This window comes from Felis catus, chromosome B1 (assembly GCF_018350175.1).
Source record: "Felis catus isolate Fca126 chromosome B1, F.catus_Fca126_mat1.0, whole genome shotgun sequence".
Classification (NCBI taxonomy): Eukaryota; Metazoa; Chordata; class Mammalia; order Carnivora; family Felidae; genus Felis; species Felis catus.
The window spans coordinates 149,430,686-149,457,879 of NC_058371.1; the positions used below are offsets into that span (position 1 = coordinate 149,430,686).

The 27,194-nt window shown below is 35.0% G+C and overlaps 1 protein-coding gene across 1 annotated transcript in view; it reads left to right on the forward strand.

Moving 5' to 3' along the window:
- LOC101099548 (transmembrane protease serine 11F) overlaps positions 1-27,194 on the forward strand; it is an 88,338-nt gene that overhangs the window by 16,616 nt on the left and 44,528 nt on the right. Inside the window, exon 2 of the mRNA XM_003985344.4 lies at positions 1,220-1,300. Coding sequence (XP_003985393.2) covers positions 1,290-1,300 — 11 coding nt within the window. The 5' untranslated portion in view covers positions 1,220-1,289. The remainder of the gene's footprint in view (positions 1-1,219; positions 1,301-27,194) is intronic.

Sequence of the window (27,194 nt, forward strand, 5' to 3'; positions counted from 1 at the left end):
AATTTGGCCAGTTTTTCCATTCATAATATGTCTTGAGAAATATATTTCATATTCATGACTATGTGGAATATTATAATAAAAATGTTGGAATTAGATTGATATTGTTTGTAGCATTTTAGATAAAGGTATTCTGTATGAACAACAAAAATGCATGTTTAATTTTTTTTCCTTTAATATTTCCTGGCTCTAAGCCTTTAAAAGCAGCTCTTAAAATTGTCATATCCATTCTGAAACTTTACTGATCTTCATTAGAAGTTCATATATTGGGACCAGAATCTCTGTGAACGAATGCAATTATCTAAAGTGACAATAGGGGTGCCTGGGTGGCTCAGCTGGTTACGTGTCTGACTCTTGATTTCAGTTCAGGTCATGATTCCATGGTTTGTGAGTTCAAGCCCCGCATTAGGCTCTGTGTTGATAGCGTGGAGCCGGCCTGGGATTCTCTCTCTCCCTCTCTCTCTGCCCTTCCCCTGCTTGTACTCTCTCTCTTTCAAAATAAATAAATAAAAATTAAAAAAATTAAAAAAATAAAGTGAGTATAAACACTGAGGAATTCATACCCAGTTAAGATGAACTAAGCTGTTCTTAATGATGAGAAAGAAGAAAAAAGTTTTGTTTTGTTGTTTTTTTTTTTTTTTAATGTTCCTCTTTTGCCTTTTGGGGGATAATTAAATTTTTTCCATAAAATATATAATCTTTAGAGCTAAAATGCACAAAAAAGTTAACACAAGTATTGTCATTTTACTTATGATCAAAATAGTTCCAATGAGTTAAGTACCATGCCTATGGTCATACTACCACGGTGGTGGAGATAAGCACCCCGGCCCATAGCCCAGGTCCTCACCACAACACCATAAAGTTTCTCTTAAAGGGAAGAGACACAACAATTCTCATGAAGAAGGAAAAAGTACCATTGAGGTGCTCTAATGTTTTGTTGTTGTTGTTTTTTAAACAAATTGGAACCACACCTCAATCCTGATCATACCTCCCCAACCGGAAAAGTATGGTCTTCTGAATCATCAGCAGTTGCACGTTGTGCCGTCCACTGCTTGGAGCTTCTCTATGCTATGAAGTATTAATAATTACTTCACTGTGTTGAACTGGCTGGCACAAAATTGATCATGTTCTTATCAGGCTGCATCAGGACAGCAGATCTCAGTCAGTAAACCTGCAGGACTCGTTTCCTTTCTTGTTGCCAGTGACTCTTATTATTTTCCAGCCTCCCAGCCTTGACTTGGCTGATAGAGATCAGATGGTGACTGAATAGAAGCTGCCCCAGTCCTGGATCCATGATGTACGCGTAAGTACGCAGCTTTTCTCAGTCAGAGTTTTCAACAGGGACAGAGGTTCACAACTCTTGAGATGGGCAGGACAGACGGCTAGTGGACGGTGCTTTAAAACTAAGAGGTTTTTTAAAAAAAATGTGTTACTATATTTTCTGTTAAAGTTTTATTTTGTTGCTATGTTTAAATATAAGATTTTTTTAAAACAAAAGGAGCCAATATGATCCTTTCTTTCTAAATAACAGAAATAGAAATGATATGCAGTAATATATTAACTATATTATATTTAAACATTTAGAAAAACCTATGCTTCAAAAAGTAATCTATAATACAGTTTAGTTAATTTCTTTGGTATGATCAGTAGCTTGGAATAAATTTTTGTCTTATGTTGCTTTGTGAAGTATATTCTGGGAAGATTTGAAATATAAGAGGAGAGTTTATTGGAATTTCAATTTTTAATTCTAAATAATAGAAATATGGTAGCAGTAAGATTATATATATATGTGTATATATGAAGGATGAAAATTAAAATTCATATATAAATAATTATTGAATTAACAAAATCTAGACTATGTGACATTTGTCATGATGGACATATATATATGTATGTATGTATGTATATATATACACATTTAGGTAATTTCAGGCTATTGTTTAACAGACTCAGATATAAATAACTAATATTTTATGTGAGTGATTTCATTCAAACACCTGCTTAGTCTAACCTTGCTTCTCAAAGAGATTCTTGACCCCTCTACAGACACCAATTTCCCACAAGGTTTGCATTGACTGATGTTTCAGACTTAACCATGATTCTTTGATAATTATAATTGTGCAGTCATTTGATTTTGTCTTCAATGAAACATAGTACTTTAAGCCTGTAGGCTCTGGTGCTCTTAGATAATGAGTGTTCTTGCCCTTCCTAAATTACTCTGAAATAAAAGCCTTAGCCTGAGGAAGACTGTCTATTTCATGCATAAAGCTTCTCCCCACAGGCCTTTTAAGGACAGCCTGATACAGCATATTATCTGTACTTTTTATTAAATATGAGAGGTGTACTTCTTATTAAATATGAGAAAGTATTATTTCTAATTCACCACGATAAGGACAGAGTAAGACAAAATGTGCAGTAGGAAAAATTAGTTTTGTATTTAATAAACATTCACAAATACATGTTATGCTCACAATTTCAGTTGTAAACAATTAACAAAGAACTTGAAGTTCTCCCGTTCTCATTTTGCTCAGAATTCTGTAGTATGGCTTTTCTGTCAGCCTGGTTCCTCTCTTCCCAACTTCTGGTATCATCTCTTTTCACTCCTTCTCCCACTCTAAAAGTATCACTACGGACACGTCAAATTTCTATATTGAAACCTCATCAACTCTGACCCAGAGTTTATAATTCTGAGGATTTTAAGTATCTTTTCTAATTGGATTCTATATCAGTATTATTTTTAACATAGATAGTCTTTCAAAAATGTGGGCTGTGCCACAAAAGTAAGAAGGGTAGACAGCAGGCTTATTGACTTCCTTAGTACGGGTATTTTGCCTATGGGCAAAGAGTCTGTCTCAAAGAATGGATGACTTAGATGCTATAGCTTCTTCACAGCAGCTCCGTCTTTCTCACTGTGGTGTAGTGGAAAGAGCACTAGCCTGACATTTAGACGTGTCCTAGATCCAGCTTTGGACGCATTGTCTGGACAAGTCACTTATCTCTCAAGACTTCACTCCCTTTATGTGTAAAATGTGAGGAGAGTTTACACTAACAGAAATGGGGGAGTAGTTGTCACTATTAATGGGACTAGAAATCATTTTTTGGTGGGTAAGTACAAAGCTATTTTATTTATTATTTGGCTTATTTTGATATTATTTATCTTGGGTTTTTTTCTTGGTTAAATTAAATAATTGTGAAGTAATATCTGATATTGGGGTTTTTGTTATATTTTTACCATATCATACCTAGTAAGTCTAGACATTGAATTGTGGAACTGTTGTTTTAGATACATGATTATGTGTGTGTTCCATGCTATGATGCAGAACATTTCTTACTGTGGGTCATGGCAAAAAATATTTTAAAAAACTGCATTAGCCTTAAAGTCTTTTGATTCCATGATTTCAAAAGTGTTAATAGCTAGTTAATATGGAGGACATTAACTTTCTTAAGGCACTAGAGAACCACTTAAATTATCCCAGAGTAGAGCTTTTCTTTTCACTAGTCCCTATATCTGGTGCCTCCCACAGGTGAGGCAGAGATGAGATATGGCTACCTGCAATACAGATACTTTAGTGGCAGGGTGCCACACCCTGAGGGCACAATCTGACAAGTGTGAAAAAAAAAAGTATAAACAGAATGCTATAGGGATACCCACTCTACCTCATAAAGGCCTCTCTGAACATATAATGATTGAGTTTAGGCTAAAAAAAAACCTTCAGAATCAGTTGGAGGAGAAGGAAGTCAGGATTCTGGACTGGTCGAACACAGCTCTTGCAAAGGTCATGAGACTTGACATACACTGGTGAATGGATGTTGGAAATTATCAGATGAAATGAGCAATTGGTCAGACGATGAAGGACATTTTGTACCAGATGAAAATCACTGAGCTGTATTATGAGAGTTGAGTAAAACTTTAGGCACAAGGAAGGAATGACAAAACTTGCTATTGAGAACCATTCAGGTAGACAGAGCAGTCTAGGGAGGCTCTACTGGTGTAGTTGCAGAACTGCACATATACACATATACACATGCACATAGACACATATACACATGTGCATGAAGGGAACGGCAGGGAGACTGCCATGTACAGGTTGTTTCTTCTGTCTAAAATGAATGTTCCTTCTCACAGTTGATGAGATTCCATATCTTCCTTGAAGATTCTAATCAAAATCGCTGTGAATTTTTTCTTACTTTACATTTTATGTGTTAATTATTCCTGAAGCACAGCCATCCTATTAAAAACTCGCATAAACATTGTATATGCTACTGTTGTCACTTCTCTGTATGGTCAAGTATTTTACAATTATGGCCCCCAGTCAAACAGACAGCTCTCTATATTCCCAGTGCCAAACACATTGCCTGGCCCATTGGAGACCCTCAACGTTAGTCTGGTGACCTATGATAACGTATGCCTAAAGCCAAAGAACAGAGACTGAGACAGGAGGAACGATTGGAGTCAATGAAAATTTCAAGGTTACTTTTCATTACATATCTATTCAAGAAGGCCTAGGAGATATTTGAGGTAGAGTAATTCAGAAGGTAAACAAAAAGCCAAACAGTGGAGAGAAGAAAACTTGTGTTGTGATGCTGATGGGGATTTATTATAAAAGAGATGAAAGCATCACATAATGCCTACAGACTAGATTTTAAAGTTTCATTTATTCATTAATTCAACAAATGCCTATTATTCTAGCTTATAGTGTACCAGTAGCACATTATATACACACATAATATAGACACATATATACATGTACTATATATGCATTGTAAGTATATATCATGTTTGCATATATACACGTATCATATGCACATAAACGTACACATAGACACATACAGGAATATAAAAACATTCTCTACTTTTCTGGTGTTTATAACCTGAGGAGACACCATATTAAACTAAACAAACAAATGGTTATGAAAGACAAATACAATAAGTATGAGCTAATTTTTTTTCCAAAAGTTTTTTATACTTCACTTTATTTCTTTCAATTATTTCTGGAATCAGTGATAATGTTGGCAGTGATAACTGCTGGCTTTTTTAAAAAATAGACTTTCAGTTTATATGATAACACTCTACAGCCTACTTTTATCTGCAAATAAATGAAAGCTAAGTTTGTGAAATGCATTTGAAAATATTAAATATTTTCCTATATACTTAAAAAAGCCTTGTGAAGATCTAAATAGGGCCTCTTAACATTCTTCAACAAGTGTAGAAAGACAACATGGAAACCAGTATCTTGACCAAGAAGATAGTGCTGTGTGCAGTTGTTTGCAGTAGTCTTTAAAAAGGGTATTGTAGGTATTTACCCGAAGGATACAAAAATACAGATTTGAAAGGGTATATGTACCCCAGTGACTATGAAGAGAGGCCAACTGTCCATCAACTGATGAATGGATAAAGAAAATGTGGTGTGTGTGTGTGTGTGTGTGTGTGTGTGTGTGTGTATTGGAATATTACTCAGTCATCAAAAAGAATGAAATTTTGCCATTTACAATGATGTGGGTGGAACTAGAATGTATTATGCTAAGTGAAATGAATCAATCAGAGAAAGACAAACACCATATGATTTAACTCAAATGTGGAACTTAAGAAACAAAACATATGAACATATGGGAATGGGGGGAAATAGAGAAGAGAGGAAAACAAACCACAAGAGACTCTTAGTGATAGAGAACAAACAATGAGTTGATGGAGGGAGGAGGGTGGGGGATAGACTAGATGAGTGATGGATACTAAGGGGGGAATTTGTTATAATGAGTACTGGGTATTGTATGTAAGTGATGAATCACTGACTTCTATTCTTGAAATCAATATTGCACTGTATGTTAACTGAAACTTAAATTTAAAAACAGGATGAAAAGGAAAATAAATAAAATTAACAAAAGGATGGAGTTTAAAAAAAAGGATATTGTGTCTTTGGAGTACTGTGGGGTTAGATGTAGTAGGGTAATGGATGGATTTTTGGGAAAAATAGCAAGATGGTTTTCATGCTATTGAATCATATATTTATTATATGGTTTCATTATTTATGAAGCATTCGAACCCTTAGCATTTCAAGAATATTCACTTCAAAATCCAAGTTGAGATGTCAATTCAAAGAGATATGAGAGAAGTTTTCATTTGCTGTTTTAGACTCTGTACATTAAATTTTCTTCCAATAATGTATACAACTAAACTTTGACTTTTAACTGATTCCTTGTAGTTGCCAGTATTAAAATGTTTTTGTCTTTGAATTATTTTACAAAGTTTTTAAGATTTTATAATTAATTGTTTATTACTGCTCACTATTTGAAAACAGGCTACTTTGAGGCATTGGGTGAAAAGAGCAGCCCACAACTTTGGCATTTTATATAAAATGAAAATGAATTAATCTAAAATATAACTGTGGAACATATACAGTAGTGTGATCTTTTAGTGGGAACCATATGAAGTTGCCCTTTTATAGGTTAAAAATGACTGAGCCAGAAATTTCACATGGTTCAAACTACTCAAATCTCTTCCAGGTCTTATTTTGTTTATAAATACACACATATAAACACACATATAGAATGACTGACACAACTTTAAAATTCCATGATTTTAAAAAACTATGAAGACAACATTTGAAAAATCCTCCATACTATCTAAAAACCACAGACTTGGATACTAGAATGTAAAACAAACTTGAATACACATCCCAAAAGGTGAGATAAGGTAGAGCGAGCTGACAAAAATTAACTCCTGGAAAAAAAAAATCCAGTGCAAAACAGAGTGTAGGGTGTATCTATACACTATTGTAAGCAAACGGGGGGGGGGGGGAATCCAGTTATTTATTTAATCTACAAGGTGTCAACAACTCTTACATGTCCCCCTTTTACACCTGTTGACAGATTTTTGCATATGCTCTGCACTGCTTCTTTTCATAATCAACCAGATAAACCGAAATAAATAAAAGGACCTGAAATGAATGAGACGTTTAGTACAACCTGGCAGTGTCAAGTCATAAGAGAAGCTATATAAAGCAAGAATCTACAGCTTTATCTTGATAAAAGTTTTTAAAGATAGATTAAAAATCAGGTCAGTTATGTTACTCCCATCTTACACACTCAACTCCTGATTTTGGTCATACGTGCAGACATGAACAAGTTGTCTGTTAAAGATAGTGTTGGGCATATTAGCCCAGACACCGCCTCGAAACTACATCAGTGTTTTCGTTTTATCTCTCCTCTCTACTATGTCAATGAAGCATTTCCTGCCCAATTATGTTCTAACTTCTCCTCCCTCTTATCATTCATCCTTCCATAATCATTTTTCTCCTTGACGGTTACTTGCCTCTGATTATACCTTTACTTTCAATCTCAAACTTCAGTTGCTTTGGTGGTACTGGCCACCATTTCTGCTACTGGCAAGAGAGAGGAAAGATCAATGTATTATTCCATTCCGTATATATCATGTCACTTTTAAGAACATATTAACTCATGGGATATTGTGATTGGGTACTTGGGTTATCATCAGATAAAATGTAACTCATGGGATATTGTGATTGGGTACTTGGTTTATCATCAGATAAAATGGTTCAGACAAGTACCATCACCTGTTCACATTTTTGATAAGGTTAACTGAAGAAATATGCCCTCTTTAGAGGAAAACATAAACTTAGAATCCTCGCTTTTCATGATTCATTTTTTTTGGAGCAACTACTTCTTGTTTAGGACTGCTCCTGTGTCCTTCACCCTTTGGTCCAACAAGAGCAGGAAAAATTTAGTCAGTATTTACTACTTCTTTAAAATTGGTAAAACCATTCATTTTCCTTTGTTGCTATTTATTTAACTGGTCAGCTGCCATCTTTCTCTTGCTGACAACAGCTTTTAAAAGAATATTAAGTGAAATAAGCCATATAGAGAAAGACAGATACCATATGGTTTCACTCTTATGTGGATCCTGAGAAACTTAACAGGAACCCATGGGGGAGGGGAAGGAAAAAAAAAAAAAAGAGGTTAGAGTGGGAGAGAGCCAAAGCATAAGAGACTGTTAAAAACTGAGAACAAACTGAGGGTTGATGGGGGGTGGGAGGGAGGAGAGGGTGGGTGATGGGTATTGAGGAGGGCACCTTTTGGGATGAGCACTGGGTGTTGTATGGAAACCAATTTGTTAATAAATTTCATATATAAAAAAAAAGAATATTAAACATTGCTTATAACAACCCTGTGGCAACAGGGAAGGATATAGCTTATTAGCTGAGAAAGACTTCGTTCACAAACTTCTGGATTTTGAATCAAATTTTTAGTAGTGCTGTGTACACCTATTTGTATTGTGTGATTTGTCCTGACTCTTTCAAGGCTCTCTATTAGTTGGAAATTTGCGTGGCTGAGGTAGAGTTGCAGTTTATTATCAAGGAACATAGCAAAGGCAACTGACTGTATTCTTACTACACAATTCTAATAAGCTAAGCTACGTACCCCTTTTATTAGTAAACTGGAATTCAGGTTCAAGGATCAACCTACATTCCCTCAGAAAAAAGTTTTTTAAGTGGATCAGGCACTCAGGGAGCACACTGCATATCTCTAAACTAATGAGGATAAAGGGTGCTAGATTCATGATTGTCTTTCTGGAAATGATTTAATGCATTTTAAATAAAATGTAGTTTGATTCAAGACTGATGTATTAGTTGTTCTAGGTGCCTGAAATGGGATTTTCTGCTTCAATTATGTGTTACATATTCATTAGAGTAAATGAAATAAGCATTATTTAGAGTGGAATCTACCTACCAGAATTGCATTTTCTTTGATTCATAAATTAATGTTGTATTTATAATACTTAATTGTTTAATAGCATAGGAGAAGATATATAGAAGCTGAATTCCAAATTCTGCAATAATTATAATGAAATATGGCTATTATTCACATAGCTATGAAATAAACTTTTTTTTCTGACTCTAATTCCTTTCCAGAGTTTTATCTGTGGCCAGATGTAATACCATGATAAGTCAATTAATGGACTTTCATGGAAATATAGAAGTAAATTTCTGTTGATTCATTTATAAAAATAGAAGTAGAATCTATCAGAATATGAAATTCAATAATGGAGTCCTACAAAAATGGAGTCCAAACAAAATTTAATATTTACACTGTTTAAACTTTATACATAGTTTGTAGGATCTCTCTAAAAGTTCAGAAGTTCAAATCCAATTATTTTATGTGATTCCATAGCTACATAGTGTTTCTTTAAACCACTGGGACTTAGATTATTTTACTATAGCAATTAGTTCATTATCAGTGGAGGCACCTGGGTGGCTCAGTTGGTTAGGCCTCCTCTGACTCTTGATTTCGGCTCAGATCATGATCTCATGGTTTGTGAGTTCAAGCCCTGCTTGAGATTCTCTGTCTCCCTCTCTCTCTGTCTCCCCCTCTCAAAATAAATAAATATTTTAAAAATTTATCAATGAGCCATTTAATGTATACTCAGACCTTCAAAACATAAAAAATAGCTGTTTGAAAAAAATACAAATCTAATGAAATAGCATTTGGGTTGCATGGTATTTTAGTAAATTCATCAATGATAAGGCAGTTGAGCATTTGAGGGGAAAATTCTAAGAATGAGAAGCTCTTAAACTCTGTATCCAGTCTAGCACTCTTACCTACTCATTACCTCTTTCACACATGACACCTCAGAAATGTGACAGAAAGATTCTGGGACATGTTAATTTTGTTTATTTAATATGCAGATTATATTAATTGCAAATGAGAACACTGTTGATGTCCTTTATCTAGGACATTTATATCTTAATCATACATCCTCCCACTGAACTGGATTGCAAAATACCATTGAAATACAAACCTTTATATCAATCATACAGGAAGCTAAGCAAAGAACATTGGCTGCTTACTGAAAGTAACTGCATTTTAAAAGTACATATACATGCATATATGCATTTATTTATTTTGCCAAAAACTGCAAATCAATAGCACATTCTGTTTGGTATCTGTGAGATATAGTGTATATATATATATATATATATATATATATATATACATTGCAAATCCAAATTTATTGTAACTAACAGCACTCCGTAACTATTTAGTCTTTGAATGGTAGACAACATGGGCACCTGGGTGGCTCGGTCGGTTAAGCGTCTGACTTTGGCTCAGGTCATGATCTCACGGTCCGTGAGTTCGAGCCCCGCGTCAGGCTCTGTGCTGACAGCTCAGAGCCTGGAGCCTGTTTCAGATTCTGTGTCTCCCTCTCTCTCTGCCCCTCCCCTGTTCATGCTCTGTCTCTCTCTGTCTCAAAAATAAATAAACGTTAAAAAAAATTTTTTTTGAATGGTAGACAACATACTGAAGGCTTTTTAAGATTGGCATCCAAAAATGTTTCACATCAACAAATACACAAAATATTTGTCAGGAGAGTGTATGCTTAGCAGTTTATGAAATTATTCAGTCACTATGACCATTTTAATTCTGTCCTCTAAGATATTCTCCCAAATTCAGTCACAAGTAGCAGAATGTGATTTCAATGGAAGCATATTATGCTGTGTTAAGTGAAGATGAGTAAAATTATTTTCGTTGAAACAAATGGAATTGAGTTAAAAAGAAAATTTGTTGAGAGTTCATTGGGCTATTTCGTAAAACTTAAAAAGGAATTGACACAGGAGGTATGGCTCCAGTATGGATCCAGTCAGCTGGATGTGCTATATAGAAGGGGAGGTGAGGCTGATATGCACTTTCTTATAATTTTTTTCACTTTCTTGTAATTTAGGAATTTTCTTTTCAATTTCTCGTATGTCATATTTTAAAAGAGAATTCCAGGATCATACCTGAGGAAAAAAGTAAACACCTTGCCTATTACCTGACCTGAAGTTCAAAACCTTAATGGAAAACCTTGTTGTTCTTACTATTAGATAACATGTGTTATTATTTTTCTGAAGCTTCAGGGGAGAAAATTAAAACCTCAGACCAGGGATTCTTGATTTGATTCTGGGAAGTTATTATGGTTGTTCTCAATTGTTTTGTGTCAAATATTGATTTATGTCTTCCTTGTCTTCAGGAAATACTGGCAAGTTTGTGGATTGGGTTCCTTGTGACTTATTCATATTTGAAATTTTTCAAGTCAACCAGACTTCCTAAATAATTGCATGCAGGAGCCTTTTGGAAATATGAAAGCAGAAGACAAACCTTGATGCTTTAGGAGTTTATAATCTTAGAGAAGTAAACTTTATACACATAAGCAAAAAATAAATCAGCATGTAACCGGTGGCTGAATAGAGCAGTACACTGTAAAATATAGGTAGAAAAAAACAGAAGAATGTTAATACACTAGGATGTTTATATTAATGATCACAGGTAGTATTTCTGTAATTTGTTTACCTTTTGCCTATAAGGTATCCATGTTAATACTGGTTTTCTAACATTTTTACATGACTAAATTTTACAAATATTCAGAGTACTATGATGAGCTCTGTATATTTTTATTTTTATTCATTAATTAACTTTTTATGATAAAAATATTGTCCAGATTTGTGGAACTAATTTTGTTCACTCATACACAAAAACATCTGTGGAATTATTTTGTTTATCTTTTGCAGTGACTTTAGGCTGTTCTCTTTCACACTCACTGTGTTTCATCCACACTGGTCTTATTTTAGTATTTGAATTTGCCAAACTTCAACTCACCCACGTGTGTTGCTTCCTCTGCCTATGCTGCTCTTCCTTCTAAGCTTCACTTAATTAGATAATGCTTCAGGTTTTAGTTTAAATGTTCTTGGGGGGATCTTCCCTGATCCCCTACATTAGATCAAATTTTTGTATTATACACATAGATGAGCACCTTGCATTTCTCCTAGCATTTTCATTATGGTAATTATATACATATTCTTATAATATTTTTTAAGTCTGCATTTCCCCCTGGGCTATAAACTCTATGAATATGTCTGCTTAACCATTCTACCCCAAACAGTAAAAATTTTCAAGAACCATTTTTTCAATGAATATATAAATATCAGAACTCCTTACCAAGGAAAATCCTGAAGACCCGATTTCAAAGAATTGCTAGAAATATTTGTAATTAGTATACCAAGGATTCGTAATTGGGTACTTCCAAATTGCATAAAATACAGACAAAGCAGTGGGTTAAAAAGAATTTTCTTTTTAAATATTTCTGTAGGCATGTAATACGAGAGCCTGTGTCTGAACTATCCAAAATAGAGTTACAATAGAGCCTGAATCAAATCTTTAAGCTTGGGAAAAAACAAAACAAAAAACAAAAAACATCCTTTCCATATTCTTGGAAGATACTGAGGCTGAAGAATTAACATTTAAATATGTGTATTAGTTTTGATGTTTTCAATTGCAATCAATTAAAAACCTAGCCTCTGGGGATATCTGGGTGTCTCAGTAGGTTAAGCATCCAACTTAGGCTCAGGTCACTGTTCGTGAGTTCAAGTCCTGACTTGGGCTCTGTGTTGACAGAGCAGAGCCTGCTTCAGATCCTCTGTTTCCTTCTCTCTCTCTGCCCCTCTCCGGCTTGTACTCTCTCTCTCTCTCTCTCAAAAAGTAAGTAAACATTAATAAAATAAAATAAAATAAAATAAAATAAAATAAAATAAAATAAAATAAAAAAGTAAAATAAAACAAAATAAAATAAATAAAAATCCAGCCTCAAACTGGCTTACACAATAAGAAAAATTACTTAACATAACAGGATTTCTAAAAGCAGAGCTGGTCTTAGTCCTGTTTGATATAGCAGCTCAAATGTGTTAGGTAAGATCCAGATTCCTTCTGTCTCCCCTAGGCTGTTTTTAGTGACTCAGCTTTGCCCTCAGGTTGGCTTCTCTCAGAGTTGCAAGATGGCTATAGCAGTCCCATGTGTCAGATTGATACAGGATGTGCAGAGGAAAAGAAAAGAAATGATCTCTTAGTTTGACTTATTTTATTTATTTATTTTTAAAATTTTGTTAGCACTTATCTATTTTTGAGACAGAGAGAGACAGAGCACTAGTGGGGGAGGGACAGAGAGAGAAGGAGACACAGAATCCAAAGCAGGCTTCAGGCTCTGAGCTGTTAGCACAGAGCCTGACATGGGGCTCGAATTCAAAGACTGTGAGATCATGACCTGAGACAAAGTCGGACGCCCAACTGACTGAGCCACTCAGGCACCCCTGGTTTGACCTATCTTAAAAGAAAGGAAGCCTTTGCTAGCAGTCCTCCAGCCAACTTCCCCTCCCATATACTTGGCCAGAACTGAATTGACATGTCCACTCTTGAACAACCATTGGTCAGGGGGGTAGAACCATCTAGTTTAGCTAACACTAATTACACGGGAGTGAAATAAATGTAGGGATGTTCTTTAAGAGAACTTTTGCCCAAGGATCAATGGTAATTAGTAGTTCTTTTTATAGTTCAGTGAATTGAAGATTGAGAATTCTAAGAGGCAAAAACATGAACTAGAAAGGTTTTTCAGTGAGGATGCCCAACTTTCTACTCAAGATAACATTAAATAATCATTGGATATTACTTGTATTAGTACTCAGATTCCTTTTTTGGTGAGACATTTATCCTTTATTATGCCAAATATTTGTTCAAAATTTCAAGAAATCACCTTTCTTTACCAACATGTTAACAGAATAATACGAAGATTCTACTGTTCAGTCTGTGAACATTATGTGAATACTGTTTCTTTCCTCTTGAGAGTAATGTCAAGGGATCTTCAAGGGACACCCTTTGATACTCAAGATAATTGAAAAATAAAAATTCCTAAGTACAAAATTCCATTCTCTATTTGGGAAAGTGATAGGTTTCCTCTACTCTCTAAAATAGACATTTCAAAGTAATAAACACTGAAAAGTTCTTAGGCCATAGTGTAAGATTTAAGTGAAGTGATTTTTTTTTTTATGATTTCTCTCTCCCCCCTTGTTATAGTTTAGCATGTGGATGTGGAATGGCCTAAGCCTTGCTGAACCTTTCACCCAGTGATAATCTTACTAAGGCGGGGAGTCCTAGTTGAAGAGAGTCTTAACGGGAACAAATAGCAAGCAAAATATTCCAAGAATACGTGCCACAGTAACATGGACCCCACCAAGATATTTGTTACAGAAAAAAATTAACTCTTATTCTTTTCTTACATTTAAATAAATAATTTTTGTTGAAGGTTTGTCTGGCCATGAAATTCACTCAGAGGAGCCCATCCAGCCTAGTAATATGTTGCCAATCCAACCTCAGGAAGTGTAACATGTAATAATCTGCACTGCCTTTCTGTTATCAACACTAGAGATTAAATATACTGCAACATTTTTTAGTTGCCATTATCATTTCAGTATTTATAAACATGTACAAATTCTCTTTTTCTCCACCATGTTTCCTATCAGCACAACCTCTTGGAATAAGTTTCATAAATTTATTATCTATTTTCAGACATCCCAGTTTCCATTTGGCTTAATTCTAGTTTAAAAGGATGCTCACTCTTTTTAACACTTTGGGATTTGTTAAACGAGTTTTTGATAATGACACTGCTCACTCTTACTCTTTCCAGATTAGAGTTTAATATTTCTACTCTAGGATCATATGGCAACTCTAGGAGCCCCTTGGTCATTTTAGTTTCCTTTCTTTGGGCCTGTTCTGTGTCCATTAGCATTTTCCTTCAATGCAGTCACTGTAATTATTATACATGGTGTTACAGAAGATTGATTGGCCTTTTATATTCATGAGATTTTCCTTCCTAACTTTCCTTTACAGTAAATTTACTCTTTTAGTTTTGCAGTTCTATGAGTTTTGAGAAATGTATACAATCAAGACTATATCTATTACCTTAAAAAGTTACCTGTGCTCATTGATAGTCAATCTTCTATTCCTGCTCCAGTCTGTGATGGTCACTGGGCTGTTTTTTGTTCCTATAATTTTATCTTTTTCAAATGTCATATAAATGGAATCAAATAGTACTTAGTCTTTTGTACCCAGCTTCTTTCTTAGTTGTGTGTGTGTGTGTGTGTGTGTGTGTGTGTGTGTGTGTGTGTGTCTATCATAAAATCATTGGGAGATTTATCTATGTTATTGCATATATAAGTGTGTTCATTTTTATTGCTGAGAAAGAATACATTGCATGGCTATATCACGATTTCTTTATCCATTTAGTAGCTGATGGATATTTGGAATGTTTCAAGGTTTTGGTGATTTATTTTTTTTCTACTGGTTTTCTATTTTGCTCTTTGCTATTCCTTTCTTTGACTTTTTCTTGGTTTACTTTGCTTTTCTTTTTTCTAGTGACTTCAGGTAGAGGCCAAATTATTGTCTTATTTTCTAATAAAAGAACTTAAAGCTATAAAATTTTCTCTTAAGCACTGTGTTAAGAGTATCCCACAAATTTTTATATGGTAGATATTTTTTCTTTCAATGCAAAGTATTTCTAATTGTGAATTCTTTTTAATCTATAAGCCATTAGAAGGTGGTTATTTAATTTCTCAATACTTGGTGGATTTTCCAGACATCTTCCAGTTATCAATTTGTAGGTTAATTCTCCTGTTAAGATTTATTTTTAATTTGTTGAGGTGTAACCAGATTGTGGTTTTTCTTGGTAAATGTTCCATATGCAGTGGAAAAGAATATATATTGTGCTGTTGTTGGGTGGAGTATTCTAGAAATGTCAACTAAGGCAAGATGGTTGATAATGTTCCTAAGGTATTTTCCTTCCTTACTGATTTTCAGTCTACCTATTCTATAAATAGTATATACTACTAAGGAGTATATAAGTATACTACTAAGGATATACTACTAAGGAATGTTGATGTTTCAAACTATAAATGTGGATTTCTCCTCTGATTTTAATAGTATCTGCTTCAGGTATTTTGAAGCTCTGTTATTAGTTGCAATGATTGTTATATCATAGTTATGTTGGTGAAATGACCTCTTTATTATTATTCATTATCTTCTTTAGTTCTTGATAAATTCCTTAAATTTGTAGTCTAATTTTGTCAAATGTTAATAGAGTCACTACAGCTTTCTTTTGATTGGTGTTTGTGTAATAGAAAGTTTTTCTATCCTTTTACTTGTAGCTTATGTCTTTATATGTATAATAGGTTTTTTATAGACAGAATATAGGTGGGTTTTGTTTCTATAACCAATCTGATAATCTCTGCCTTTTAATTTGGGTTTTTAAAATAATTTACATTTAATGTCATTTTGATACGGTTGTATGTATGTATGCATGCATGCATGCATGTATTTTCAAATTTTTATTTCAATTCTAGTTAGTTAACATATGGTGTAATACTAGTTTAGAAGTAGAATTTAGTAACTCATCATCTACACACAACATGCAATGTTCATCACAATGTATTCAAATCTAACCATTTTGCTAATTGTTCTATATTTGTTTCATCTGTTCTTTTTCCCCTGTTACTCTTTCCTGCCTTCTTTTGGATTAATAAATTATGTATTTTTTCCCACTTTATCTCTACTATTGGATTTTATTTATAACCCTTTCTTAAAAGTTTTAAGTATCTTTCTATGATTTACATCTTTAAATTATTATAATTTACTTTCAAATAATATTATACCACTTCATATAGAATAAGACGTTAATGCTGTATTCTTCCAGTTTCTTTCTCCCATCCTTTGAGCTATTCCTGGAAAACATTTCACTTTTTGTATGTTATAAATCCCATAATGTATAAAAATCCCACAATATGTGGTTACTAATTTTGCTTTATACAATTATCTTTTGAAGCAATTAAAAATAATGAAGTTGTCTTTTATCTACCACTCACTACTTCTTAAACACATGGGGCATTTTCCTGATTTAGACTCATTGCACAAGATGTTGCCTCTACCTAAGGTTATCTTTCCCTGCCATGTGTATGTATCATTTTTTTTTTTACTTATTATGGTCTTGCTTCACAGTGAGAGTTTCCTTGGCTACTCTATTAAATGTTTTACTCCTGCAACCTAGTTCACTGTTATGCTTAAACTGCTTTATTTTCCTCCTATAAGAATTAGTACCATCCAATATGCTATATATTTTTTACTCATTTTTCTGTCTGACTCTTCTAGAACATTCATTGTAAGCTTCATGAGGATAGGGTTATCTGTTTTGATGACTGACATATTGTTAGGCCTATAGCACACAGTAGGTGACTACTCAATAAAAAAGATGGTGAATGATACTAATGGAACATTATTTGCATGACTCTGTTTTTAATAATGAAATGGAGGCATATCTAAAAATACCAAAATGACATTACTTTAATTGTTACTACAAGTCTATGGGATAGATTTTGAAAGAATGAGTTTTCAATGTTAATATTACCATGACTAACCTATTTCCATCTGTAGTTCCATCAAGTGAAACTGAAACTATTAATTTATAACAAAAATTTTACTAAAATGCTCATTGATGGAATGAATAGTTTTATTACTAATCTTTTCTACCCTTTATGCTAGATTTTAAGATATTTAAATACAAATTAATGGTGATAAAACTATGTTGGGAAATTCTCTCTGTGAAGAAAAGTCTTTTATGTGTCATGACTATCTCTCCTTGGGATTGTTCTAATACCAACTAAAGGCTGTGATGCAGATAATCCATAAGCTGCTTCCAGGTAAAGTTTTAAAATTAAAATCTATCTGTCTGGGTGAATTTATAAGGGCTTTTATTTCCCTAGATGCTGATTCACTGCAGTGAATAAGAAAAAAATGGAATGTTATGTTAAATCAATATGAGACCTGATTTCTTCCCTTGAGAAATGTACACTATGTGGGTGTGTCTCTTGTTTAGCTGTGTGCATATTTGAAAAATAATGAAAACAGCTGAATACACCTTTGACACAAGCTTGTAGTTCAACTTGATAGAGGTTTCTGTTACTAAATACTAAAAGAGCAATAACAGTAATAATGATCATTTATGGGAAGATGACTGTTAAGTTAAATGTTAAGCTCATTTATTTATCAGGTGGTTAATTGATAGCTACCATGTGTCAAGAATTAAGTTAAAATATTCTACCAGAAGAGGTAGAAAATAAGTAAATATATAACATAATTTGGATAGTTATAAGTACAACAGAAATAACAAAACAAAGCAGAATAAAAGGGTTGCTTGGAAAGTGATATGGGCTATTTTAAGTTAATCAGAGAAGTCCTCTCTGAAATGGTTTTTGAGCAGTCACCTGAATGAAATAAAGGCATGAGACATACAGATGTCTGGTGGAGTAATATTTTAAGCAAAAGGACTTTTCAATGCAAAGATGCAGACTTAATTTTTTTAATGACCCAGAGTAAAATATTACTCTGAATAACTGGCCAGAATAACTGGGAGATATGACAGATTGAATTATAAAATATTTGAAAATATAATTATACACATATCATTTTCTATCCCTTTGTTCTTGATTCCGTAGACAGTAGGCATCTGGAGATGTTTAAGCAGAAGAAACACCATCAGAAAAGTACTTTATAAATAGCTCTATTCACAGGGTGTTAGATAGATTATCAGAAAGAAAAAGTGAAAACAAAGAGAACAGCTTAGACTCTATTATGATTGTTCAGTAAGGACATAGGGACGCAGAACTTAACCCAAATCTTTGGGTTTAATTATTTGTGGGTTCAATTGTCAAAGGTAGGTGTGTAAAATACAGAAACAGTTTGAGATTTGGAATCATAGTCCTGAATTCAAATCCTAATCCCAAACTTTGCCAATTTTACTTTGCCCAAATTAATCTAAATCTTAGCTAATTCATCGTTAAATGAGGCTATTAGTAACTACATGGTAAATTGCTGGAAAATTTGAGATAAGATGTATCAACTGCCCAACACCATGACTGACAGAGAGGAGATGTCGCAAAGTAGAAAATAAACAAATCTGCCTCCCTCAAGATGACATCTGGGGGATACCATCCTTTCATTGACTACTCATTATATGTCAGACACTGTGCCTCAGCATTTAATTTATATTATCTTTTAATATAGTCCATAAAATTAAAGCCATTATCCCCATTTTATCAAAAAGTTACCTGCCAGCTGGAAGTATTAGGCAATCTGTTTCATGTTCTCTTAATATAGCAGGCAAGAATGTCTCAGTTGTCATAAGAATATTCCTAAAATTTTTGGAAGGAGAATGTGTTTATTAGAGATTCAAAGTGACAGAATAATTTCAGAAATATTAAAATTGTGATAGATGTGTAAACTTCAACTGTAAAATGTGGACTTAGGCAATGAAGGTAAAGAAAGGGAAAATAGCTGTGTTCTGGAATTACAGTGCTGAGGTTTAGTTATATTATAGTATCACACCTAATATAACACAGAATTCATATAGAAACCTCCTCTACTTGTTGAGCTTTAACCTAAGTGAGGCATAAAAAAAACATGGCATGGGATCAAATGCATGATGGTCTTAGTTCTTTTTTTGAGGTGACTTAATAGTCTCTTTGAAAAATGATTGAAGAATTATTACTCTTCATTCCTGTCCTTGGACCCCTACTAGAGCTATTTTTCTTTTTTGAGGCAAGAAAGTCTGACAAGAATACAGAAAAATATTCTACTGGAGTGAGAACCAAAATTAAATTAACATACTGTAAGGGAGGAAAGACATTGGATTCAATTATACCTAACAAAACACTGTGTTCTTTTTTAAATAAAAATTAGCAAGCTAATGGAAGTTTAATAATAGCAAGCTCATTTATAGCATTCACGGCACTTTACATATAGAATTTCATTTTATTTCCATAAAACTTATGAAGTAGATACTCTCACATCCATTTTGCTAATAAAAACAAAACAAAACAAAACTGAAAGCACAAAAAAGTTAAGTATCTTCTGTAACGTAACACAGCTGATAAGCATTAATGTGGGATATAAAGCAAATAGCTGTACTCCAGAGGGTGCTTCTGAACAATATACTATATCTCAACTCAAATCACTCAAAACAAACTTTATGCCTTTTAAGTAACCATAGAGCAGACCATAATGAAAGGCCATTGTTGGGGATTTAATTTCACTGTACCTTATATCCATGGCTAAACACTAGAGAGAAAGGGTCTAAGTCTATGGATATTTGTTTCACAGGTATCTTTGTGCATTCAAAACTGCATTTATTTATTTACTTATTTTTGTGTGTGTAAAGTAATTCTGTCTATCTATTTATTTAGATTGTATTTTTTTAAGTATTGTATTTTTTTATTATTTTTTGTCATCTCCTTAACATAACCACTTCCGTTATTGCTTTTAGTGTTTTTCTTTTTAATATAATTTATTGTCAAGTTGGCTAACATACAGTGTATAAAGTGTGCTCTTGGTTTTGGGGGTAGATTCCTATGGTTCATCACTTACGTACCATACCCATTGCTCATCCCAACAAGTTCCTTCCTCAATGCCCATCACCTATTTCCCATCTCTCCCGTGCTCCCATCAACCCTAAGTTTGTTCTCTGTATTTAAGAGTTTCTTATGGTTTGCCTCCCTCTCTCTTTGTTTGTAACTATTTTTTTCCCCTTCCCTTCCCCCAATGGTCTTCTGTTAAGTTTCTCAACTTCCACATATGAGTGAAAACATATGATATCTGTCTTTCTCTGACTGATTGATTTCACTCAGCATAATACCTTCCGGTTCTATCCACGTTGCTGCAAATGGCAGGATTTCATTCTTTCTCATTGCCAAGTAGTATTCCATTGTATATATAAACCACATCTTCTTTATCCATTCATCAGTTGATGGATATTTAGGCTCTTTCCATAATTTGGCTATCGTTGAAAGCGCTACTATAAATATTGGCGTCCATGTACTCCTATGATTCACTCCTGTATCCCGTGGATAAATTCCTAGCACTGCTATTGCTGGGCCATAAGGTAATTCTATTTTTAAGTTTTTGAGGAACCTCCACACTGTTTTCCAGAGTGGCTGCACCAGTTTGTATTCCCACCAATAGTGCAAGAGTGTTCCCGTTTCTCTACATCCTCGCCAGCATCTGTTGTTTCCTGAGCTGTTAATTTTGGCAACTCTGACTGGTGTGAGGTGGTACCTCACTGTGGTTTTGATTTTTATTTCCCTGATGATGAGTGATGTTGAGTATCTTTTCATGTGTCTGTTGGCCATCTGGATGTGGATGGAATGCAGACTTGAAACTGCATTTAAAATGAATATTGTGTCAAGTAAAAATTGCTGTGGCTGAGGTAAGAGAGAGGTTTTTTCTTGCTTTCTCCTCTAGGGTTTTGATGGTTTCCTGTCCAAGGCAAGGGAATTAAAAGCAAAAATGAACTTTTGGGACCTCATGAAGATAAAAAGCTTCTGCACGGCAAAGGAAACAATCAACAAAACTAAAAGGCAACCAACGGAATGGGAAAAGATATTTGCAAATGACATATCAGACAAAGGGCTAGTATCCAAAATCTATAAATAACTCACCAAAATCCACACCAAAAAACAAATAATCCAGTGAAGAAATGGGCAGAAGACATGAATAGACACTTTCTCAAAGAAGACATCCAGGTGGCCAATAGGCACATGAAAAGATGCTCAATGACACTCCTCATCAGGGAAATACAGATCAAAATCACACTCAGATACCACCTCATGCCAGTCAGAGTGACTAAAATGAACAAATCAGGAGACTATAGATGCTGGAGAGGATGTGGAGAAATGGGAACCCTCTTGCACTGTTGGTGGGAATGCAAACTGGTGCAGCCGCTCTGCAAAACAGTGTGGAGGTTCCTGAAAAGATTAAAAATAGATCTACCCTATGACCCAGCAATAGCACTGCTAGGAATTTACCCAAGGGATACAGGAGTACTGATGCATAGGGGCACTTGTACCCCAATGTTTATAGCAGTGCTTTCAATGATAGCCAAATTATGGAAAGAGCCTAAATGTCCATCAACTGATGAATGGATAAAGAACTTGTGGTCTATATACACAATAGAATACTACGTGGCAATGAGAAAAAATGAAATATGGCCTTTTGTAGCAACGTGGATGGAACTGGAGAGTGTTATGCTAAGTGAAATAAGTCATACAGAGAAAGACAGATGCCATATATTTTCACTCTTATGTGGATCCTAAGAAACTTAACAGAAGACCATGGGGGAAGGGAAGGAAAAAAAATTAGAGAGGGAGGGAGCCAAATCATAAGAGACTTAAAAACTGAGAATAAACTGAGGGTTGATGGGAGATGGGAGGGAGGGGAAAGTGGGTGATGGGCATTGAGGAGGGCACCTGTTGGGATGAGCACTGGGTGTTGTATGGAAACCAATTTGACAATAAATTTCATAAAAAAAAACCTTGACCCCCCCCAAAAAAATGAATATTGTATTTGTTTTCTGTTGCTGTTTCTCTCCATTAACATGTGTGCATCACTACGTGTGTGTTTTAGGGGAGGTTGTTAACCTCAGTTAACCCATGTTATTAAAGAGGTATTACTAATCACAGGCATTACCAGAAATGAAGGCTTTTTGGCAAGAAGTAGAGAGAATTGTTTCCAAACAGAATATCTAATGTGTATCTGTGCTTCAGGTTGAATACAAATACGTTAAGACATGTGTAAGACATAAAAAGAATTTTCCCTTGGGGCTGCTGCTGTGAGAACACCTGATTAGCAAATAAATAATGCTGCACATTGAGGAGTGTACATCATTTATCTTAAGCTGGTTTATTCACATTTCTTTAGTACCAAGGATAATCAGATATTTAAATTCTCATTCTGATGGCACCGGCTATCTATGGATTCACTTCATCCACTTCAAATTAATTGTACAGAGTCTCTTTATAACATTTTAATGGCATTAAGAACAAACACAGAAATATGCCCAATGAGGAAGTTATGTGAGAGTGATCAAAAAGTTTTGAATAATATTGGTCATACTCTGTTAAAGGATGTTTATATAATCATTACAAAGTAACTTCTCTTTTGTGCATAAACCCTTAGCCAACTCATTCTCATTCCCTTGTGTTACTAAGTCAAACTAACCTTATTCAACATAAACTCTTGGCTCTGTTTCTAATTTTGAAAGGCATCATTTAGTTGGTTGATTTGAAATCAAAGGCAAAGCCTTAAATTCTTAATGAAAAAAAAAAAAGCATACTTACAAAGTTCTCTGGGACCTGTGCTTTCATCATTTATATTCACCTAATATATAGTTCCTGTTGATATTTTTATAATTCTTTTTTTTAATGTTTATTTATTTTTGAGAGAGAGACAGAGACAGAGTGCAGGCAAGGGAGAGACAGAGAGAAATGGAGACACAGATTCTGAAGCAGGCTCCAGGCTCTGAGCTGTCAGCACACAGCCTGATGCGGGGCTTGAACCCATGAGCTGTGAGATCAGGACCTGAGCTGAAGTGGGCAGATGCTTAACTGACTGAGCCACCCAGGCACCCCAATATTTTCTTTAATTCTTGAAAGTTGTTTGGGAAATGTTTTCTCAACATGTCTTTCCCAGGCAGTAAAGAGCTTTAACCCTTTGGTTTGGTCCACAGGTGGAAGAAATTGACATGCTCACCTGATTTTAATTTATGTGACACTATGGGGATAGGTTTGTTAGTCAGCAAATACCCAGTGCTTATAATGGTGCTGGACAAACAGTAGGTGCTCAATAAGAAACTGTTGAATAAATTACATGTGGCAGAAGGATTAGATCCATTTTATATGAACCTAAGGAAAGATAACTAGTGTAATAGATGTAAACTTTAGGAATGCATTCCTTAAAACCATTGTAAGGTTATTTAAAGGTAAAAGGAGCTTCCTCAAAGAATTAGGAAGGAAGGGTTTTAAGAACGGGTTGGAGGGGCGCCTGGGTGGCGCAGTCGGTTAAGCGTCCGACTTCAGCCGGGTCACGATCTCACGGTCCGTGAGTTCGAGCCCCGCGTCGGGCTCTGGGCTGATGGCTCAGAGCCTGGAGCCTGTTTCTGATTCTGTGTCTCCCTCTCTCTCTGCCCCTCCCCCGTTCATGCTCTGTCTCTCTCTGTCCCAAAAATAAATAAAAACGTTAAAAAAAAAATTAAAAAAAAAAGAACGGGTTGGAAAACATTATAGTGGTGACATAATAAAAGAGAGTTTAGCATTGGTGATTGAAGTGGATTAATAATGTTATATTTAACCATGAATTTTGAGAAACTATATGTGTTCTTTGGTAAAATCAAGAAAGAGGTCTTCATATCCCTACCCCCATACTTGCAGATACATTTGTATCTGCAACCAGTTTCATAGGAAGCAGTTCCCTTTATCAAGACTCTCTCTCGAGATCCCAGCTTTTCCTACCTCTTCTGAGGCCCTACGACAGAGAGGGAATAAAGGACTCACGTCTGTGTCTACCACCTGCCTGCTGATTGCTTAAAGGTCAAAGCCGGCTCCAGTTCAGGAGTTTCCTATGATGAAAAGACTTTATAGAGGTGCCCCTTGAAAAGGTTCTCCTTGGGTGTACGACAGGCAAAGGCTGCGAATTGAATGTGAGGAAGGTGATTAGGGGCTGTGTGACAGATCAGGCTACAGTGGGCTCCATCTTGGGGCATCTTCAGGATTATGCTAAAGAGTTTGTACATCAGTGTGAAAGTCAGCAGTTCATTCTTGTGAATGTGTCTCAGTGAGGAGATTACATACTAGTAGAGTTCTATATATCCTCTCCGTTCCAGAACAGCTCTGTTTTAAATCAGTGTTCTACGGTAGAGTTCCATGTAAGCATTAATTTGAGAAAAGTGTTCTCACCCCCTTGGACATGTTTCTTTTCCCTGCTTAGGGTAAATACCTTGGAATCCTCCTTAACTCTTTCTCTCACATTCTGCATCAATTCATCAACAAAGTCTGTCAGCAAGGCCTGCAAAATATATTCTGAATCCAATAATATATTCTGATCTTCTCACTGCTCACATTCTAGTCCAAGCCACCATCGTCTCCAGCCTGAACTTCTGCAGTGGTCCCCTAACCAGTTTTCCTGCTTTTACCCTTCACGCTACCCCCTCCCTCCACCACAATGTGTTCTCTACAGAGTGATCCTTTTGAAAAGACCCTTACATTCCACCCATCAAAACTCCATGATGCTTTCCTTTCTCACTCAGAATAACATATAGGAGTCCTTATGGTGGCTTGCTAGGTTATGATCTGCTGTGTGACTCTCTCTGACCTCGTCTTCTCTTCTGCTTGCTCACTGCACACTGGCCACAGTGACCTTCTCGCTCTTCGGCCAACACACCACATCTGCCCCCACTTCAGGACACTCATACTTCTCTGTTCCCTTTGCTTGTAGTACTTTCCCCTCAGACAGCTGCACGACTCCATCCTTCACTTTGTTCATGTCTGCTTGGATGTCATCTTTGCAGAGAAGTCTCCTCTGATCGCCTTAATCCCACCCACCTCCATTCATTCTCTATTCTCTTACCTGACATTTTACATTTATATATAGATTATGTGGTGTTCACTGCCTTTTTTCCTCACCAGGAGACATGAGGGCAAAGAATATACCTTCAGTCCTACTATATCCCTACTACTAAAATAGTGCCTGAAACAAGTGGACAATGAACATATGTTGACAGGATGAAGTCAAAGCATATTAATGGTATGCTTGGCAATCATAATAACCGTAAGATCTTTTCCATGCAGGAATTGTGATCATTCTAATGCAAATTTTGTAGTTATCCAGAAAATAAAAGATTTTGAAGAGCCTGATATATTTTTGAGGGACACATGAAAACTATAGCTATGTTACCCATATGTGTAAGAATTAAGTTAAATTACTAAATATTGTTGTTCTTGTAGCTGCTTTCACAGAGATGTAGCTGACCTTGATAATATTATAGCAAGGGAGAAGGTGGCCTTTGAGTGCTTAGAAGATGGCAATCATGATTTTGAAAATAAGCTAGAAGGGGGACAGATCTCATGTTGGATCTAAAAATCATAGGTCTAAAAGAATTTTTTTAAAAGCATTTTTGGAAAGTACATGAAATTCTTATCAGCAATATCCTAGGATGTCCTATATGCTTTTATGTTACATTGCATTATGTAAATAGGATTTAATAGGATTAACATACCTGTCTCCTGCAATGTGCAGAACTATTCCACACTACAATAAAGGAACAGGTTGCTATCCATTTTCTGCCCAGTCTGCAACTTTGCCCTTTTCCATTACCTGCCAAACCAGTCAATTTTATGACTAACTCATACTTGAAATCCCCCCAGGTTCTCATCACTTTGCTAGCTCTTTATGCTACTGTAGTCACTTATTATCATCACATTTTTAGAATATGCTTTCATGTGCCTTTTGAAAAAAACCAGGGGCATTTCTTGCTAGAGTCCCTTGATTTGTGTTCCTAGTCTTTAAAATTTTTATCAAGTCTGAAGCAAATTTTGCCTCATCATGAATATATCAGTGTCGTTACTACTTAGATGACTGAATTTATTTATCTATTTATTTATTTATTGTAATTTTTTTACTCAAGTATAGTTGACATACGATGTTACAGTAATTTAAGGTGTGTAATACAGTGATTCAACTTCTCTATACATCATGCTATGCTCACCACAAGTGTAGCTACCATCTGTCACATACAGCACTATTACAACAGTATCATTGACTATATTCCCTATATTCCTTTTATTCCCATGACTTTTTCATTCCATAACTGGAAGACTGTATTTCCCACTCCCCTCACCCATTTTGCCCCCACCCTTCTCCCCTGTGGTAACCATCAGCTTATTCTCTGTATTTATAAGCCTGATTCTGCTTGTAGTTATTCATTTGTTTTGTTCTTTAGATTCTACATATGAGTGAAATAATATGGTATTTGTCTTCCTCAGTCTGATGTATTTCATTCAGCATAATACCCATTAGTTCCATTCATGCTGTCACAAATGGCACGACCTCATTCTTTTTTATGGCTGCATAATATTCCATTTCACACACACACACACACACACACACACACACACACACACACACCATATCTTCCTTATCTACTAATTATATATCTTATAAGAGTTTAATATCCAAGATAGATAAAGAATTTCTAAACTCAACACCACAAAACCCAAAATTTGATTAAAAAATGGGCAGAGAACCTGAATAGACATTCTTCCAAAGAGAGATTGCCAAAGACACACGAAAGATGCTCAACATCACTAATTATCAGGGAAATGCAAATCAAAACTACAATGAAATATCACCTTATGTCTGTTTTCTTTTGTTGATTTTATCAATTTTCATTTGAGTGATACCATTTATTGGTGAGTTTTCTTTGACTTCCAAATAAAGTCTGTAGTCAT